The sequence below is a fragment of the Hyaloscypha bicolor genome, assembly GCF_002865645.1.
Source record: "Hyaloscypha bicolor E unplaced genomic scaffold K444scaffold_189, whole genome shotgun sequence".
Taxonomy (NCBI): domain Eukaryota; kingdom Fungi; phylum Ascomycota; class Leotiomycetes; order Helotiales; family Hyaloscyphaceae; genus Hyaloscypha; species Hyaloscypha bicolor.
Genome location: NW_020194691.1, coordinates 1,358,793 through 1,376,301, shown reverse-complemented (window position 1 = coordinate 1,376,301; position 17,509 = coordinate 1,358,793). Strand labels below are relative to the sequence as shown.

The window sequence follows — 17,509 nt, the reverse complement described above, 5'->3', positions numbered from 1 at the left end:
GGCGGTGAGAAAAAGGGGCATTCATTTCACAACTGTCGAACATTCAAACATTCAATGGATTTAGAGAATGTCTCAAGACGATTCTGACAAATCAAGCCCCCTCTAAAGAGCTGTTCTTTCTTTCACCAGAATGTACAAAATCCCCTCTGCCAATCAAACAGTCATCATCATAAAGCGCCTCCCTCATGCAACGCTGGCAAGATCTATACTTCTTCTGTGCAACAGCATACACTCCCTTAATCAACTCCCCCAATCAGCCACAAAGAATTGAACTCCATACACCAGCCATGCTTCCTTTGCATGCAATCAAAAAATCGGAACAGAACCTATCCAATGCATCGCCATGCCGTCGCTCGCCATTCGAAATCTTGCTTGTGTGTACAAACCTGTACTAAACTGTATCAAATTGAATCGTAAGTGTGTCATAAAAAGTGAATGCTCTGCTGAGCGTCGTAATGTAAGGTGGCTGTTTTCCATCTATGGAGCCGGTGCTGGTTTCTCGGAACGGTGCCTTTCTTAATTTCCATTATACACATCGGTGTGTGCTTCTTTCTTTCTACCATTTTGATCTCGCCCCGGAGTCTTCGGTTGGATCCTTGTCCTTGGATTCAAGTCGACGGAGCAGGCCGGGGCGGTTGTGTTGGACTTGAGTAGTCAAAGCCGGTATTATTGCGCGCCCTTGACATTCTTCTTCACAGCGAGCGCCCATTTCAACTCTCCCAGCACTCTCTGCGTCTCCAGCAGCGCCGCCTCATTCGCGTCCTCCTGCTGCCTCGCACGCTCTTTGATCCCCTGTAACGACTCCTCTTGCTCCCTCTTATAACTCTCAAACGCCATCTGAATGTCCTGCTTCTCCCTTTCTAACGAGCCCAGTAACTTGGCCTGTTGATCGCACAATCCTTGCAGCATGTTCATCTTGCGATCATCGTTCCGCCTCTCCTCGACAATACTCGCGATTTCTTTGCTGAGCTTGGTGACCGTGCTATCGACTTCCACGCCCTGATCTTTCCAATGGCTTGTCATTGCTTTATTCCTCCCCTCCATCAACATAGAAAACGTCTGCGCCTCTTCCACTTTCTCTTTACACTCCTCCTGCACCCGTTCCAACTCATCCCTCCATGTCCTTTCCCTGTCCACTGCCGTATCAGCCCTCTGCCTCTCCCCCTCAATCTGCGCCTTCAAATCAGTGAGCTGCCTTTCCCTCCTCTTCAACAGCGTCTTATTGATAGCGGCATCATGCAACTTCCCATCGTACTCCGCGGTCAGGGCCTCCATCTTCCCCTCCGCCATCTTGACCGCCTGCCGCGACTCCTCCGCCCTTAAACGCTCGATATTGAGATCCCGCTTCAACATGTCGTTTTCGCCCATCAGGCGCTCGATCACTCGGCCCGACTTTCCAAGATTTGCCCGTCCGACTGCAGAGCTCCATTGTGTAGATCCTCCCGGACCAGTGCTCGTGGTCCCGTTGGCCTCCTCTGACGGCGCGTGCGGGAAGTTCGAGTTCGAATTACTTGAATTCAGATTGGAAGGAGTGTTGATGCTGATTGGTATTGTTCGAGTCGGCCCAAACTCGGCTGACAGCTTCCTTATCAGCCCGTTGCCAACGACAAGGTTGGAGTTCTGGCGTGTGAGCGGCGGTTGTGAGGTTGATATGAGGGTCTTCGTGGAGTGAGGCATCGCGGTTTGGTCGCTCTTGCTCTGCACTCGCCTTGTGGCTTCGTCCGGCGTCGAGGCAGTGGTGGGTGTGTCGTTGTGCAGGGTATCTACCGGCACTGATCTGATAGAGCCGTTTGGAGTCTTCGAGAAGGATGGGGAATTATTGGAAGGACTGCTCTGGTTGCTCGGATTTGCGCCGCCGTTCAAGGTGTTCATGGCGTGCGAAGAGACAGGAGAGAGGGTCCGTGTGGGCGCAGACGCATTGATTGTATCAATATTAAGAGGTTCGTGAGATGGGAAATCTGGGGTTCGTAGATCATGTCAGTCATTGCCCATTCCCACTTTGAAACAAGATATCTGGGGATATGTGAGAGGAAGTAAGGAGTCAGTGTCCGCAACACATAACCTCTGCTACCTTGTGCCATGGTGATGCGTCAAATCTCACAATAACCGAGTGACGGAACATGGGACAAAGGAAGGGGGATAATTTACCAGCAGAGTCAGCGAGAATCCGGATGTCCCGCTGCAATGATGTATCCGGTAGAGGGCGAGGATCTCGAGCGGTCATCGCTCATTGTTGTCCCCCGGAGTATCCGTAACCGCAATGTTGTCTCCCTTCAAAGTAATCAATGCAAGATGATATCCACCGCTGGTGTTTCCAGAATGGCAACTGTTGTTGGATCAATAAGCCCTAGGTGGTAAGCAAGTCGTCAATAGCGGAGCCCGCAAGTAAGCCAGGTGATAACTCTGCTTGGTGGTTGCGTAGCAGGTACTTCGAGTATTCTGTATGTTTTAGATGTCGAGGTCCGCATCCACACTGGTCGCGTCTGCTGAAGGCGGGAGCGGCGTCCCCCAATCAACGAGGCTAAGGTAGCCGGCAGAAAGCCTGTCCTGTAACTCGCGAGCCCCTGCAGAATGGCAAAATCCCCTTCATGCAGGGGCACACGGCTTCCCACTGATGCAAAGCATCAGATCATCATGAAACCGCAAACCTCTGTTTCGTTTCCATCCAGCCTTATTCGCTGCTGCAAGCTTCCGATGATTGGAAAGGCCACTTCTTCAGGCCCATTCCTTGTGTCAGATATTAGGCCTCTCAAAGTTGGGATTGTTGAGCTACTTTTGATCGAATCAGCTCGAGTGCTTTTAAGATTTGCTTTTGCTGTCATCGAGTCCTTTATTTCCATAAAGTCACATCGCTATTGTTATTTGCTGCCTTTCCACCAATTGGGTTTTTCTTCAGGGCATCCTTCCCCGTGCTACACCAATCACAACACCCATTGGAGAATAAGAGAACTTACAACAGGACCAGACCTCCTCACAGTTTCTAGTCCAATGAGGGAAGTGTCTACACATCCTTTTTAAAGTTAAGGGTAGTTTTGCAACAAGTCCCCTCCTTCCTGAGAGCAGGACGGCAGACGGGTATTTCCCAGCTGAAGATCGGTCCGAAGCAATGGGAGGCACTCTCACAGGCCTGGTGATCCATGAAGCCGGGGAGATTAGAAAACCTTAAGCTTGGTCATATCGATGCATGAACTCCTCCATGCTTCCTGGCGATCAAGACATGGTGATACTTGGGGAATCCCCGCTAGCCAACCCCTTTTCATTTTGGTATCACGTGATTCTTGTATCTGGGTCGTAGAAAAAAACAGGAGTAGATCCACAGTTTGCATCTTTTCTGAAGGAGTTTTTTAGTCTCCACGCCATTGCAGAGCTTAGCTGATTCGCAAGAATGTTCTCGTTTATTCCTGCTGGTGTCTTGATGCATCTCTTTCGTCCACTAATACAAATCGTATCGTCTCTCCAGCCAATGCAGCCACCAAGCATCAAAAGAACTTTTGCCTGCCCGCATAAGCACCATGATAAACCCCAATGCGCCACCCAATGAATGCTCATGCTTCCAAGCTAAAGTACACATCAAGTTTATCATATCCATCCCCAGAACTGAATCGCATTGTCAAGCTCATGCAGCAATAGCCTCCATGCCATTGGTCCTCTTCTCGTCATCTTCAACTTTTCCCCTTTCTCCTAACCCTGGAATATATTTCACGAAGAGCTTCAATGTGAAGGGCCTCGCATCCTCATCTTTACGTTATCAGTACCCGATCAAGAAGAGAAGTGGGGATGAGCTTACAAGTATCCCAAATCTCCTCCACCACACCCAACACCATTTTCTTCGCCGGCGGCTTCTGCATTGTCAGAAATAGAAGACTCGTTAACGCGATCGTAACGGTAGCCGGGTCTCTGCACAGTCCCTTCAACCTCCCCAGAACTTCCGGGCTCAAACCAGGAATCTCGCTAACGAATCTCACCAAGACATTCCTGTCCGACGCATCGAGATATGGTAGCATGCCATCCATGATCTTGAGAACCCATTTCTCATAATGCAAGACGACATTTCCGCTGACTTTCATTTGGACTTTGTCGTTATACCATTCCTCGCACAGCCATGCAATGGCAATATCGATCCGTTTTCGGAAATCTTCTAGGATGTACAGGAAAAGTGATTCGCGGATCATGTTGGCGAGAGACTGTTGCTCTGATTCGCTCGGTTCAGCTTTGATCTCCTCCTCTGCGCCTTCAAGGCCGGTGCAGGTACGTGTTGCTAGTCGGGTGAGGATGGTGATCCAGGCATCTCTGTCAAACGAGCTGGCTGCCAACCTGTTAATGCCTCCTTTTGTCTTCTTGATCTTCTCTTCCAATGTTTGCATAACACCGAATACTCTTGATACTGTTCCTTGCCCAACTTCGGCGGCTTGTGAGTTGGTTAAGGGTGGCGGTTGTGGGAGGGTGAAGTGCCCTAATGCCATATTTGGAGCAGATACCTTCTCCACTTCAGGAGAAATGAGGTCAAGTTTGTTCAGGATTTGCTCCTCGGTTTCTGCCGTGGAGAAATCAGGTTCGTAATCATCATCGTCCTCGTCCACACCTAGAGGTGCAGTTTCAGGATTCAGGAGTTCTGGCTGCGAAGCCCCTAATGATTTGTATCGTTGACGTATGCCCTGCGCAAAATTAGCTTCATACATCCAGAGGGGCCTAGCAATACACACATCAATTGCTTGATTCAGAGTATCCGCATCTATTCTTTGCAAGATCGTGATGCCAATCTTGACAACCAAGTTTTCTGACAACATTGATACATCAAAGGCCTTCAGTGCTTCGTCGCCCGTTACAGTAAAGAGCTCCGCAATAGAATGAGGGCCCGGCGTCATAGGAGGAACGTAGAACTTCGGTGCTGCATTTGCCACTTGGGCTCCAAGCTTTTGTCGTTTCGCCGGATCCAGACCATCTGTAGGCTCTGGAGGTCCCCGTTTTCGACTTGCTTCATCAAAGATATCTGCTCTTGATCTCATCATTCGTTCGACGTACTGTTGGATGCGTGGTCCCAGGGGGTTTTGTGGGTCCCTAAATCGGTCAGCACTTCATTGTTACATGAATTGGGACAGACAAACCGCTTCAAGATGTGTACAAGCAATGATCGCGTAGTCTTTTCCATAGATTTGACCATCACGCGAAGTTTGGGTGTCATGGGGGAGTTGGCTTGCTTCAAGGGGTTGAAATTCATGATAACATTCAAGATCTTGTTGGCAATATGGGGCCGGGCACGGATTAGAATGGAGAGGGAGTTTAAAGTGGCATCAACAAGCACAGCATCGCTAGTCCTGTTAGTTAGTTGTAACAGAAGGAGCAATATGGTACGAACCTGATGTTTTCTTGAAAGACTGCCAACATTCTGTCCAGTAATCCCGAGGCTTCTGCTTCAAGGCTCTTCGGGGGTATAAGTTTGTGATCTGGTGGTACCATAGAGAGAGAAACCTCGAGTGGATCACCGCGCTGCAAAAGTGCCCGTCAGTACTAATATCAAGCCGCATTCAGAGAATACCTTACCCTTGGATCAGAATCAGGGCCTTTCGTTTGGACTAACACAACCCGCTGGGCAAACTTGATGCAGCATATTCGTACACCAGGAGCAGCACTATCCCATATCCGAAATATCCTCGACTTGATCGCAAGCATCCGTTCCCAGGTCAGGGTATCATATGGGTTGTTGATACTATTCACGCATGCATGTCAGATCCCATTTGATACCCACCATCACAACCAGCCAGTAATCCCAAGCACTCTAATCGCATCTCGGAAATAGATATCATAGATGGGCTCAAGGCTAGATGGCATGTAGCAGAGGAATAGGGATAACTTACATCCACCTAAAGACCAAGGGATATACACTGGCCGCCGTCTGCACCACACTCTTCACAACCGCCGCATCCTCGCTCGGATTCTCAATCAAAGCCCTGAGTGTCTCCAAAACAATCAAGCTCAGTGTCTCCTTCTGACTCAGCGCAATACTCGGACTGGCAAACGTCTCGGCCAGGAACTCCGCAACCCATCTCCTGAGCTCGACTCTCGCAGGCGGAGCTACAATCGGCAGAATGCCTTGTATGATTTGCGGGTAGTAGTTTGCATCACTCAGGACCAGCTTCCTCGCATCGTCGAGTTGCTTTATCTGTTGCTCGACCGAGAGCGCAGGCGAAGTCATTGTGGGTGGCTTTTTCAAGGTTCAACAGAAGCTGCGACGGATGGGGAGCTCTACGAGGACCTGCTGGAGCTGCATGTGAGAGGCAATGGAATTAATTATCTGGTCGCAGATCTTTCGGAATTCAAGGCCGAAGGCTTCTGCTCATCCTGTTGTTGTAGAAGTTGGGTGAAGGAAAGTAGGTGGGTGTCTTTGATAGAGTTTCCCTTTGACGCGACTTGCTTTCTATCGCGAAAGTGAGGTCAACTTGAAGGCAGCCAGGATTTAGAGTTTATGCTAGAGTGCCTGAAGTATGAGGCGGCAACATTGATGAGCTTTCCAAATGTGGCGGGTGAATGCAACGAACTTCTCTGAATAATTTCCACAGCAATCAAGATGCCGGTGTAAGTTTCGTGCAGCCGTTGTTCCAATCAATTGCCTTGCTGATGAGACCAACAGCATACCGCGATCATCGTATTATGACAAGCATTACAAGCAGTCCGCAGCCCTCATCCGAGCTCGAAGACCATATCTCATCAAGAACGCCGCAACTGGCCTTGGTCTCTTCGGATTCTGCATAGGGGTTTGTGCGTAAAATAACGATCTTCGACCAACTACAATACTAATTCGTTTTGGTAGATTGGTTCACAATCAGAGCGGTTTCTCAAGATGATTTCGAAGACGTCAAAGTCCCCGATGCTCCGGTACAATCACCACAGCCAGGAGCAAGCACAATCGCGAGTTCAGCGGCAATGAAATAGAATGATGAGTGGTTGTATGATTCGGGGGAGGTAAAATGAGTGGATTCTTCACAAGGAAGAATATGTATGAGCTAAAGGCACTGTGTACATTCCACATCAACGTTAGCATGGAAGAGGCGTTTATCACAAGGCGAGCAATGATATTGGAGTATGGTCTTCGATTGTAGACTCTACATAGTATACAGTTCCAGGTGGAATTGCAAATCTGCGCCGGAAAAACCTCCCTCAATGGGATGCATCTGTCTGTACAGAAGGCCATAAAATCCCATCCTTTATTACTCCAGACAATGCAGATGCCGTCAGTCATAAACGCCTTCACCATATGTTCGCCGTCGTGATCGTATAAACTTCGTCAAAATCGAGTCATCATTGCTGCTGGCTGCTCACGCCTCACCTCGTGTGGAAAGTCACGAGGAATTTCTGACATTCCAAGAGGAGGCGAGTGCTGATTCCCGTTGCTCTTTGGTGCTTGGTCAGGTAGCGGCGGTGGAATTCGGTTCTGTTGAGGAGATAATGATGTCTGTCGGCTGCCTAACGGAGAGGGCGCGATGGTGTGAGAGAGAGTGGAGTTTCCGAAGGGATTCTGATTGTGTGGGGAAATGCGACCGCCCGACATTGTAACGCCATTGGAATGGTGGAGTAAAGCTGAAGAAGTATTGGAAAATGTGCCTGATATTGGCACACCAGAACCGTGTTGATGTGAATGCCGTCTAGGCTGAACTTGAACCTGAGAAAAGGGGCTGGTCGTTCGGGGTGTCTGCTGAGCCGAGGTCTGCCGTTGAAGCAGATGTGCGTGAGAAGGATGTTGAGGGTTTGCCCAAGGCGTCTGCTCAATGAATTGTTCCTCGGCCGGCTTAAAGCGTGATGTCGAACCTGCAGAGCGAAGAGCAGCAAGCTCTTGAAGAGGTAGCGCTGCCGGCTGTAATTGTGCTTGTTTGGTTCGCTATTGCAGGTCAGCTTATGTTCACAGGATCGAAATCAACACTTGACTTACTCCCATCTTCTCAAAGTCTTCCTCGAGCTCTGCGGCTGTCGCCTGGGCCATTGGTGGAGCTGCTGGAAATCCGACGTACTTGGCAATGCCAGAAAGGATTGAAACTTCGTGGCTGTATGCGACCTGGTTCTGTATTTGCTGCGACCGTCGCGTTGGGAACTTCAACGCATAGTCTGGAACACTGCCTGCGTAGCTCCTCCGGTCGTGTTGTATCTCATACCACTGTTTTCCAAGCTGTTCAAGATTCTTTTCCCGGATGTCCCGCACTTCTTGTTGAAATTGGACAAGTATTTGGCTTCTTCGCGCCACAGCGAAATTCTTCAAGGCTTGCATCTCATACTCGCGTATCTTTTTAGCTATCCGGATTCTCTCTTCTCTCCGTGCCTCGATACATTGCATCATTGCGAGATATTCGGGGTGTGTAGGGTTTTCTTCTCGAAGCATAGCTTCTTCGCGGTTCAATGACTCGAGTCGTTCCTCATAGAGCCTGCCAGAGGATTAGTGGCGCCTACTATAACATAAGACTAAACTGACCTGTCTCTGAATGTTGAAAACTGCTTCTCTATGGCGCTCAATTGCTCCAGCGCAATTCTCTTCTTCTCAACTGTAAATTTCTGTCAGCGACACGAGATCAAGAAACTCAGCCCAGCAGTAAAAACTCACGCTCTTCTTCATTCTTCAAAGCAGCTTCTGCCTCATCATCGCCCTCGTTGTCTGCATTGTCTTCCTCGCCATTTCTAACCTCGTCCTCTCCATTGACGGCAGTCTCGCCAGCGGCGGCATCTGGATCCCTGTCATGAATGTCTACGCCGTTCGCGATACTCTTTTTCTTCTTACGGCCTCTCTTCATTGGCGATACGGGAATATCAGGTGTTTCGGCGGCGTTTTCGTCATTTGCGACGGGTTCTTCAACTTCTTCTGGGGGGTCGTCTTCGTGAGCTGCCCCACCTTCGTCACCAGATATATTTCCGCTGATCGGATTCGACGTGTCTACTTCCTCGTCGTGATTGATATCGTCCTCAATCGCGTCCTCGTCTGCGGGGGTCATGACGGAGCCAGTTCGCTTGCGCAAAGGTTCTCCAAGATCTTCGTCGAACCCACTGCCCGCCATGATTGACCGTTTGCGCTTTCTTGTATCTGCTTCGATAACGGATAGCAGCTTCTTGTTATCTCCAGAAGAGTCTTCCAAGGATGTGGGCGCGGTCGGAGGTTCGGGTTCGGGGTCATCATGAGGGGAGCTTTTGGGCGATTCGGGGGATTCGTTGATGGAAATATCGTCGTCGGACAATGGATCGTCGTCCTCCTCGTCATCTTGGTGGTTGGGTATTATTTGGTTGTGAAGCTTGCTTGGGCTTCGGTCGTAGATTTGATTGTTGCTGTGCGAGCTCAAAATAACATCTTGCTGAGGTCGAAATTTGTTCGGCGATTCTTCGAGGCGTTCTGTTTCTGCCTCGGAATCGTTCTCCTCGTCGGAAAGGTTGCTGAGATCTTCGGATGCCTCTGCGTCCTCATCCTGTTCGGGATCTTTGTCTTCAATGTCGCTCAGGCTGCTTGATCCGTCTCCGTCCACGTCGACCTCGACATCGCTCAGTTCGTCCAAGGAAGCCGACTCGCGGGCAGCCTGCAGTATAGCGTCTGCTGCTTGGTCCATTTCAACGCTCATCATGCACTCAATGATATCCTAGCCCAAACGTGTGTGGATCTGCCGTGGTGCTCACATAACCCTGTGTCGGTGTAGAGGTTCGAATTATGTCACGAGGGGGATGTGCGCGATGGGGGTTTGTGGGTGGAAAACAGTTGTCAGAGCAAACTCGTTCGATTGGCAGTATGCTCTGGCACATAGAGAAGCTGGTGAGGCAGTTTTGAGAGGAAGTCGAGCGTGGTGGTGGATCGTAAGAGTGATGGGCGATTGTGTGGGTGAAGCAAAGCTGCCCCAGATCCCTGGTGACCAAACCTCACCCAAAGGCTGGCTTTCCACTCTTCCCCGACCGAGGGCGGTGAAGATTCTGCCACTGCGCCGTCCGTGCGCTAAAAATAAATCGATTTTCAAACTCGCTCACAAAATCAACACGAGGAAGCAGCCGACCACGTTTATTCCCCAAACACCTTTCACAATGGGAAAACGAAGTCGCAAAGTCTCAAGGAACGAAGAACAGACGCTCAATGGCAATGGGGAGGCCAAGACGCTAATTTTGGTAGACGAAGAGGCTGTTGATCCATCTCTAGCTCTGCTCTTTTCCTCGAGCGCAAGTACCCCTCCAGCAAATATTACTATTAGCCATTTGGAAAACAAGCTGATAGCTGCTCTAGGCTGGACCAGTAAAAGCACCATCGAAGGCTCGATACGAAGCCCCTCCTCCGCCTACAAAGAAGGAACTTCCTCGAGAAGAATCGGATGATGAATCTGAGGAGGGTGTTGGCTCCGATGCGGGAGACGATGTTGAATTGAGTAGTGTGGATGAGGACTTAGAGGATGTGGATATTGCAGATCTATCAGAAAATGAAGAGCCGGAGCAGGACTCCAACGACTCGGACGAGGAGCCAGCGTTGGACAAGATTATTGAAGCTTCAATGCCGGAACGGAAACGAAAGAGAAAGGCAGTCGAGGACGATTTGGAGGGGAAATACATGCAGAAGTTGGCAGAGGAGGATGAGAAAGAAGAAGAGGAACGTCGAACTGAGAGGAGGCTGAAGCGTCAGAGATTGATGGCCGAACAAGACCCGGATATGTCAGAGGAATCGGAAGATCTCGACGAAGGGGAATTAGAAAAGGGGCCCATCTCGGGAAGAGAACCGCCACTGGATGTCCCTCTGCACGAGTCTCTGGCTCCAAGCAAAGACGCCGTCGAGGTCGAGAAGGCAAACCGAACTGTCTTTCTAGCCAACGTTTCAACTCTCGCTATCTCCTCCAAATCCGCGAAAAAGACGCTCCTCGCGCATATGGCCTCATTCCTTCCCTCTCTTCCTGCGCCTCCAGAAGGCAAACCCCCACACAAAGTCGAGTCGCTCCGTTTCCGCTCAACAGCATACGCTACTGCCCTCCCAAAGAAAGCCGCCTTCGCAAAGAAGGATCTCATGGCAGCAACTACGAAAAGCACAAATGCCTACGTTGTTTATTCCACCGCTTATGCCGCACGAGAAGCAGCCAAACGCCTCAATGGAACCGTAGTTCTGGACCGACACCTACGTGTTGACGAGGTGGCCCATCCCGCCAAAACAGATCACAGACGCTGTGTCTTCGTCGGAAATCTTGGGTTCGTAGATGATGAAAGTCTTCTCGATCAAGGCGGTGAAAATGAGCGGAAGCGCTCCAAGATCCCTTCAGATATCGAAGAAGGCCTGTGGCGACAATTCAGCAAAGCTGGGGTTGTTGAAAGTGTGCGTGTAGTCCGAGACGAAAAGACGAGGGTCGGAAAAGGATTTGCTTATGTGCAGTTCGAGGTCAGTTCCCTCGATATCAAACATGCTTGTCAAGCTAACAAAATGTAGGATCCAAACGCGGTAGAAGCAGCGCTCCTCTTCAACGAGAAGAAGTACCCACCCATGCTTCCCCGCGTCTTGCGTGTTGTCCGCGCCAAAGCAGTCCGTAAGACTGCCCTCGCATCTGCATCACGCACGGGTCCTTCGAAGAACGCCAAGCCAGGTCAGAAGACTCAACTCGGTGGCTACAACCCGAGAGTGGCCCCTGAGGTCTCTTCTTTCAAAGGTCGTGCGAGCAAATTGCTTGGCAAAGCGGCAGCTGCGCAATTCAAGAGTGGAGCGAACGGGACTACAATTGGAAAACGGGGTGACGGGGGGGAAGAACGGGGAACTAGCGAGGGTAGAAAAGTGGAAGGAGCGAAAGGAGCTGCCGGTGCAATGAGAACTCCAGAAAGCATCGTGTTCGAGGGATATAGGGCTAGCTCTAAGAGTGGCAAACCGCGAGATCTAAAGTTAGGTGGCAGTGGCGGCGGAAAGAAGAAGGGAAAGCCGAGGACAAGAGGTGCCAAGCGTGGTAGTGAGTGGAAGAAAGCTGGTGGGAAGAAGGCGAAGTGATGAGCGTGGCGTGACTGGGCTGGAATAAGGCTCATCTCTGGCATTGCGGAAATGGAAATGAATGAATCTCAATCTCCGAAAGGAATTTGGTACAATGAACTGTACACGATGTGCAACCGGATTGCCTGCGAAAATTTCAAATGAGAGCTCATTGTACCAGGAGACTCTGGAACATTGAGACCATGTGCAACAAAAGGTTGAAAACAACCATTCACTTGAGGATGAAAGTGAAATTGACTCGACATTGGCCAAACTCAATGTCCCAAGGCTGATTTCAGGGGTGCAATGTGCAATGAAAGCTGAACTGAAAAAGACTTTCAAAGGTGAGCCGGGGGAGGTTGTGGTCCGAGCTGGCTTGTCGCCATTGTGCGATGTGCAACGAAAATTAAGAAGGGCTTTCAAAGGTGAGCCGAAGGAGGCTTTGAAAGTGAAAACCGAGCAGCGCAAAGGCACAGCGTGGAACAAAAACGCAAAGCTCACGAGTCACTCTCCCTTTTATAAGCCATTTTCCGTGCTAAAGTTCCTTGAAAATTATAATTAGTATCAAAGCTAATTGTTACATTATGATACTGACTGCAATTCCTGCCGAAATAGGGAAACAGACCTTGCTAGTCAGCTTGCCCTTTTCAGACCAGGTCTTCAGGGGGGACTACCTCTTTTACCAAAGAACCGGCCAAGGGGAAGAAGAATAAAGTTGATTCATAGGCAGTAAAGGAGAAGCACATATTGGCAACAACTTTCCATCGTCACTAATAATTGATATCCTTGCCAGAGAAGGGAAGAATGTAACTGGACGAAACAGTGCTTGGTCAGACGGCATAGATCGATTGTTGTCCCGCCACTTCAAGCGCCGTCCAATTAGCACATTGAATTTGATAATCGTTATATTCTTGAAAGCTTGACATCTTAGTCTGTGAAAGTCTTTAGGAGACGATAGAGTTTGTGAAAGTTTATTTTGAGAAGAAGTAATTGGGCTGAATTGACGCGATGGGTGTACTCGCGAGAACACACCGTGATGCATTTGTACTCACCATCCTCTTTGGGGTTCCCACTGTCTTCTTGGAAACCTTGGTGTGAAGAATAATTTCGTAACGAGAAATTTTAAGTTTCTAGAGGTGTTGAACTGCTTGCCGTAGAAGGCCACGTGCTTCACCTTAAAAAAGGATTCAGAGTCGACACTGCATTTAGCATCCAGATTGCACAACCGCCACTCATCTCCAAGATTGGCACGCCCAACACGTTTAATTCCTAGGATCCCTGGCTAAACAAAGGGACTGTTATTGGTGTTTTGGTTGATGGGAAAGGCAGCCTTGCGTCATGTTCAGAGCGAGGCTGTGCTCGAGGACATTTCCGTGATCGAGGTGATTGAAACCAAGTACGATCGTTTCTTGAGCTGTATCGGTGGTCTGCTCAACAATTGTAATTTCTCTCATGGCTTTCGGGCGTCGACAAGCATCTGCAGCCTTCTGTTCAAGCCTCGTTGACAGCCTTGCATGTTCTTGCATATCCGTCGGAGCCCCTTGCATACGACTTCATCCATTGGTTGATCCGAGACCCTCAAGATCCAGTCATTTTCACCTCGACCACCGCTCTCCTCACTCCATCAGATTCTTCTCTGATCTGTCCAACAAGAGCACCTTTAGCTCTGACCATCTCGCAGAAGTCCTCCATCGATCCACCAACTCCAAAGTAGACCTTCTTTGCTGCCACTAAGGCTGTCTTTTTTTCCCCATCCATCGAAGCCATCAGACCCAGAAGAGTTTCCGCGAAGGATTTCAGAGCGAACGGTGAGTATATCGTTTCCGCGCCAATGATCGTAATCTGGCTGGAGACTGACCTCATATTTTCTCCTACCAACCTGACAAGCTCCGGGCCCCAAGCTCCAGAGAAGAAAGACAGCGTAAGGTTCACATTCCTTAGAGATGCCAGGAAAGCATCTATAAGATCCTCATCAATCTCCAGCTCCCCTTCCTCCTCCCATCCCTCCGTCCTCGTGACTTGTGCCCAAGACAACATCAAATTCGGTAACGTAACAAGCTGCAACACACTCGAGTTATAATCCGCCAGTCCCAAACTCAATCCTTTCCCCTCTGCACCTTCATCTCTGATCTTCAACACCCACTGCAAAACTGCAAGTGTCGGCAAAGCAGTCCCACATCCGAGCTCCAACACCTTTCCTCCGAACGCCCAATGCTCCGGCCGGGAAGCCAAAACCCTCACAACATCGACACTACTCTCCCAGCTCTTGAACCCACCTTCATACACTCCAGTCTTCACATCATCTTTGCCTAGCCCCACCATGCCCTCCCCGCTGCCCTCATCTTCCGCCATAAGCTGTACCCTAACATCCCACAGTTCCCTCCTGGGAATCTTCACCTCGCTTCCGTCATCGAGCTTAATTCTCAGCGTACTGTACGCAATTTTCGACGGTAGCGTTGCTAAGAGATCGGTGGGAGAGCATAACTTGGGTGGTAGCAGTGGCTGCCCGGAAATGGGGAACGCTGATGAGACTGAAGGCGAGGGGCGTTGGAGGGTGCCCGACTCAGCGACATGCTTTCTTTCCTCGATCTCGGCAGTGGGATTTGGGGAGTCTTCTTCTATGTCATCTCCTGAGAAGGAGAAGCTGAATGTTGACATGTTGGATTTTGGGGTTGAGTTGGTGATGGAGAGTGCACGTGAGGTTGAAATTTCAAGGATGTGGAGGCGAAAGGGGAAAGTTTAGCGAGAAGTGGCAATCGCCTTGACGGTGCTAAAATTGCAGTGAGTTCTCCAAGTACGCCCGACTTATATGCGTTTTTTTTTCGTCTGCTGGCCGGCAATCGTTGCTCAAAATCAACCCATATCTAACATGCGATCTATATGGGCCAAACTAATAGCCCAATTTGTCATATCAATTAAACTGGAAATCTAACGATATAATTAAGAATTGGGTGGTGGAGTCTATATCGCGGATTTGACTCTGTTATTTCCGTTCGCTTAAGATGCAATTTTGGGAAGAATGGAGCGAAGTGGACGCTGAAAATAGCTCTTGATCCAGGAACCGGGACCGAGATCTAAGTTTCTCTTGGCAACGCGACGACATTGCGTGGCAAGGGCTGAGGATTGCGGCTCCTGACGTAGGGCAATGGCATGGTCATCCTCCCAGATTTGCGATTCACCTTGGCAGAGGATGCATAAAGGTTGATGAAGATCCAAGGACTTTTCTATTTTTCCGGTTTGCACATCTCATCAATACGCATCATCACTTCAACTCTCTATCCTATCCAATCTTTTCATCTTGGTTTCGTCGGTTCCTTTATCATATATCATCAGATCAGAGAGCCAAGATGACGCTCATCGACAAAATCATCCACAAAGTGGAAGAGCAAGTCGAGAAGAAAACCCATTCTGGCCAAGGACAACAGGGCTACGAACAGCAGAACTATGACCAACAAGGTTATAGACAACAAAATTACGGCCCACCTTAGCAGAATTATGTACGTCTTTCTTGTCCCCCCTCGGCCTTTTCTCCTTGCTAATATTCATTAGAATGGCCCTCCACAACAGCAACACAACTCCTCAAACCCCGGATTCCGCGGTCTATTAGGCAAATTACAACACCATGAAAATCAACAGCAGCATCACCAGGGAGGTTTCGGCGGACCAGGGGGACCTCAACATTATGGTGGACCAGGTGGGGGTGGATTCAGTGGCGGATTTGGGGGGCCAGGTGGTGAACAAAGACATTATGGAGGCGGGGGCTTTGGAGGTCAACAAGGTGGATTTGGAGGACCTGGAGAGCATCATGGCGGGGGTGGATTCGGTGGCCCACAAGGTAGCTTTGAGGGCCCTGGAGGTGGAGGACCCGGAGGCAATCAAGGTGGAGGGGGATTTCGTGGACGAGGCGGACCAGGGGGGCCAGGAGGACAAGAAGGTCCTGGAGGAAGATGGTAAAAGTATTGGAACGCAGTGATATCCCAGATTACATTTCCATGTATCGCGGTCTCACTTCCCTCCAATCACGCCAATGAAGAGACAACTTGAGATCAACGCCTTATCTCAACCTCTCTACTTGTCTCCACATCCACCCCTCTCCACCGTTACTCCTCTTTCCCGCACAGTAGGTAGTTCCTGTCGTATTCTTTCAGGATTCAGCTCAGGATCGCCACTGCTTCAGTGGTTAATTAACTGCCGAACTGGGCCATGAATCGGAGGCTTCTCACACTTCCCGCACCACTCAAGGCGTTTCGACGATTCCAGATCCTTCAAACGATTTCCACACTTCTTAACCCATACACTCGCTCCTCATGTATAAGTTCTTCTGGAGGAGGATGGCTCCGAGGATACGAGGGCAATGCAAAAGACTCTGCGTGGTATTCACGAGCCCACTCATCCTCCGCCTTGCAATGCATATGACGTCGACACATATTCTTTCCTCCGCTGTGTGGGTAGATGGCGGTCTTGTTGTCTGGTGGACTTGACTTTGAATCTACTCTGGCTTACTTGGGTTTTTGCGTTTGTTAAATGTTCAAGGGATGAAGTTGGCTAGCTGAGTGCGTGGGAAGGCCAAAAGAAGCGAGAGGATTTTATACACTTGTTGTTGTTGTTTTTTTGTTTTTTTTTTTTGGATATCACTGGTAAGTCATTCACAAAAGCATATCCTTTGACTCATATATTCTTCCAAAACAAAGTGGAGGGGGATTTCGCGGACGGGACAAGGGGACTTGGAGGAGAGAGTAAAATAACATGATATAACACTTTTCACTTTCTTGAATCACATCAACGAGGGGGCAGGAGTGGTATTTGTAAAAGCTCATCGATTAAGCAATTTATCTTCCTATCCCGGAGTTCTACCCAATACTAAAGGGTATGAAGTCTTATCATTCCACAATCCCTCTTCCCTTAATTCGAGTGCTTCCGCGGAAAGCTTTGCCGGCCGGAGACACTTCTCACACATCCCGACACACTCCTTCCCTCTTCAATTCGTGGCTAGTAAGACCGGACAGGTCGCATTCCTCTACAATATGAGGTGTGCGCAACGCTCAAGCAAGAGTCGGTACTCCATATTTTGCAGTACACTTCTACCAAGTAACACATTGCCTCGCTTTCTGTGGATATTGATCTCTGTTGTCCCGTATTTGGGGTTTTAGTTGAACTATATTATCAAACTCTGCATATGCTCGTTTATTTAGCTGAACCATAGTATCGCTTAAGGAAGCGAGACAGCTAGCCGAGCAAATGAATAGGTTTTGTGGCCATTATATTTTAGGCATATGCTTTCCTTATACTCTGCATATGCTCTCCTTATGCTCTGCATATATATAGGCTATAAGCTATACGGGCTAGGAAGGTTCGGGTTACTCCCGAGCTTGCGAGGGGGCTTAGGGTCAGGGGTTAGGGTCTGGGTTAGTCCGGGGGTTGGGGGGCGGTGAGAGCCCCCAGCATTGGGATATATTAAAGCGTAAAGGCTCTACGGGTTAGGGTTAGCATATGCTAGGCATATGGATTCCATATGCCGAGCATATATTACGGATAGTAATAAAGTAGGGTGATTTCTAGCTTGCTTGTATG

General features: G+C 49.3%; 7 protein-coding genes across 7 annotated transcripts; 2 read left to right on the top strand and 5 right to left on the bottom strand.

Annotated features, from left to right (window-relative positions):
* Positions 1 to 530: 530 nt before the first annotated feature.
* On the bottom strand, positions 531 to 2,504 carry K444DRAFT_285996 (uncharacterized protein). The gene is made up of 2 exons (XM_024871616.1): positions 2,149 to 2,504; positions 531 to 1,958 (listed from the first exon to the last, which is right to left on the bottom strand). The coding sequence occupies exons 1-2, from the start codon at positions 2,222 to 2,224 to the stop codon at positions 667 to 669; spliced, it is 1,368 nt and encodes a 455-aa protein (XP_024726819.1). The 5' UTR covers positions 2,225 to 2,504; the 3' UTR covers positions 531 to 666.
* Positions 2,505 to 3,313: 809 nt separating this feature from the next.
* Positions 3,314 to 6,405, bottom strand: K444DRAFT_657788 (uncharacterized protein). Its single transcript, XM_024886192.1, has 7 exons — positions 5,856 to 6,405; positions 5,542 to 5,707; positions 5,357 to 5,487; positions 5,106 to 5,309; positions 4,704 to 5,058; positions 3,788 to 4,655; positions 3,314 to 3,738 (listed from the first exon to the last, which is right to left on the bottom strand). The coding sequence occupies exons 1-7, from the start codon at positions 6,191 to 6,193 to the stop codon at positions 3,617 to 3,619; spliced, it is 2,184 nt and encodes a 727-aa protein (XP_024726818.1). The 5' UTR covers positions 6,194 to 6,405; the 3' UTR covers positions 3,314 to 3,616.
* An 877-nt stretch (positions 6,406 to 7,282) lies between these two features.
* On the bottom strand, positions 7,283 to 9,587 carry K444DRAFT_548444 (uncharacterized protein; the record flags this gene model as incomplete). Its single annotated transcript, XM_024876373.1, has 4 exons — positions 7,283 to 7,873; positions 7,925 to 8,411; positions 8,459 to 8,528; positions 8,588 to 9,587. The coding sequence occupies 4 exons, from the start codon at positions 9,585 to 9,587 to the stop codon at positions 7,283 to 7,285; spliced, it is 2,148 nt and encodes a 715-aa protein (XP_024726817.1).
* Positions 9,588 to 9,981: 394 nt separating this feature from the next.
* On the top strand, positions 9,982 to 11,993 carry K444DRAFT_285917 (uncharacterized protein). Its single transcript, XM_024871615.1, has 3 exons — positions 9,982 to 10,170; positions 10,235 to 11,365; positions 11,414 to 11,993. The coding sequence occupies exons 1-3, from the start codon at positions 10,039 to 10,041 to the stop codon at positions 11,957 to 11,959; spliced, it is 1,809 nt and encodes a 602-aa protein (XP_024726816.1). The 5' UTR covers positions 9,982 to 10,038; the 3' UTR covers positions 11,960 to 11,993.
* Positions 11,994 to 13,516: 1,523 nt separating this feature from the next.
* Positions 13,517 to 14,596, bottom strand: K444DRAFT_648779 (uncharacterized protein; the record flags this gene model as incomplete). Its single annotated transcript, XM_024885505.1, has 1 exon — positions 13,517 to 14,596. One exon carries the CDS (start codon positions 14,594 to 14,596, stop codon positions 13,517 to 13,519), a length of 1,080 nt encoding a protein of 359 aa, XP_024726815.1.
* A 949-nt stretch (positions 14,597 to 15,545) lies between these two features.
* Positions 15,546 to 15,995, top strand: K444DRAFT_622524 (uncharacterized protein). Its single transcript, XM_024882118.1, has one exon. It carries the CDS (start codon positions 15,561 to 15,563, stop codon positions 15,909 to 15,911), a length of 351 nt encoding a protein of 116 aa, XP_024726814.1. The 5' UTR covers positions 15,546 to 15,560; the 3' UTR covers positions 15,912 to 15,995.
* An 86-nt stretch (positions 15,996 to 16,081) lies between these two features.
* Positions 16,082 to 16,594, bottom strand: K444DRAFT_622522 (uncharacterized protein). The gene has a single exon (XM_024882117.1). It carries the CDS (start codon positions 16,363 to 16,365, stop codon positions 16,204 to 16,206), a length of 162 nt encoding a protein of 53 aa, XP_024726813.1. The 5' UTR covers positions 16,366 to 16,594; the 3' UTR covers positions 16,082 to 16,203.
* Between the last annotated feature and the right edge of the window lie 915 nt (positions 16,595 to 17,509).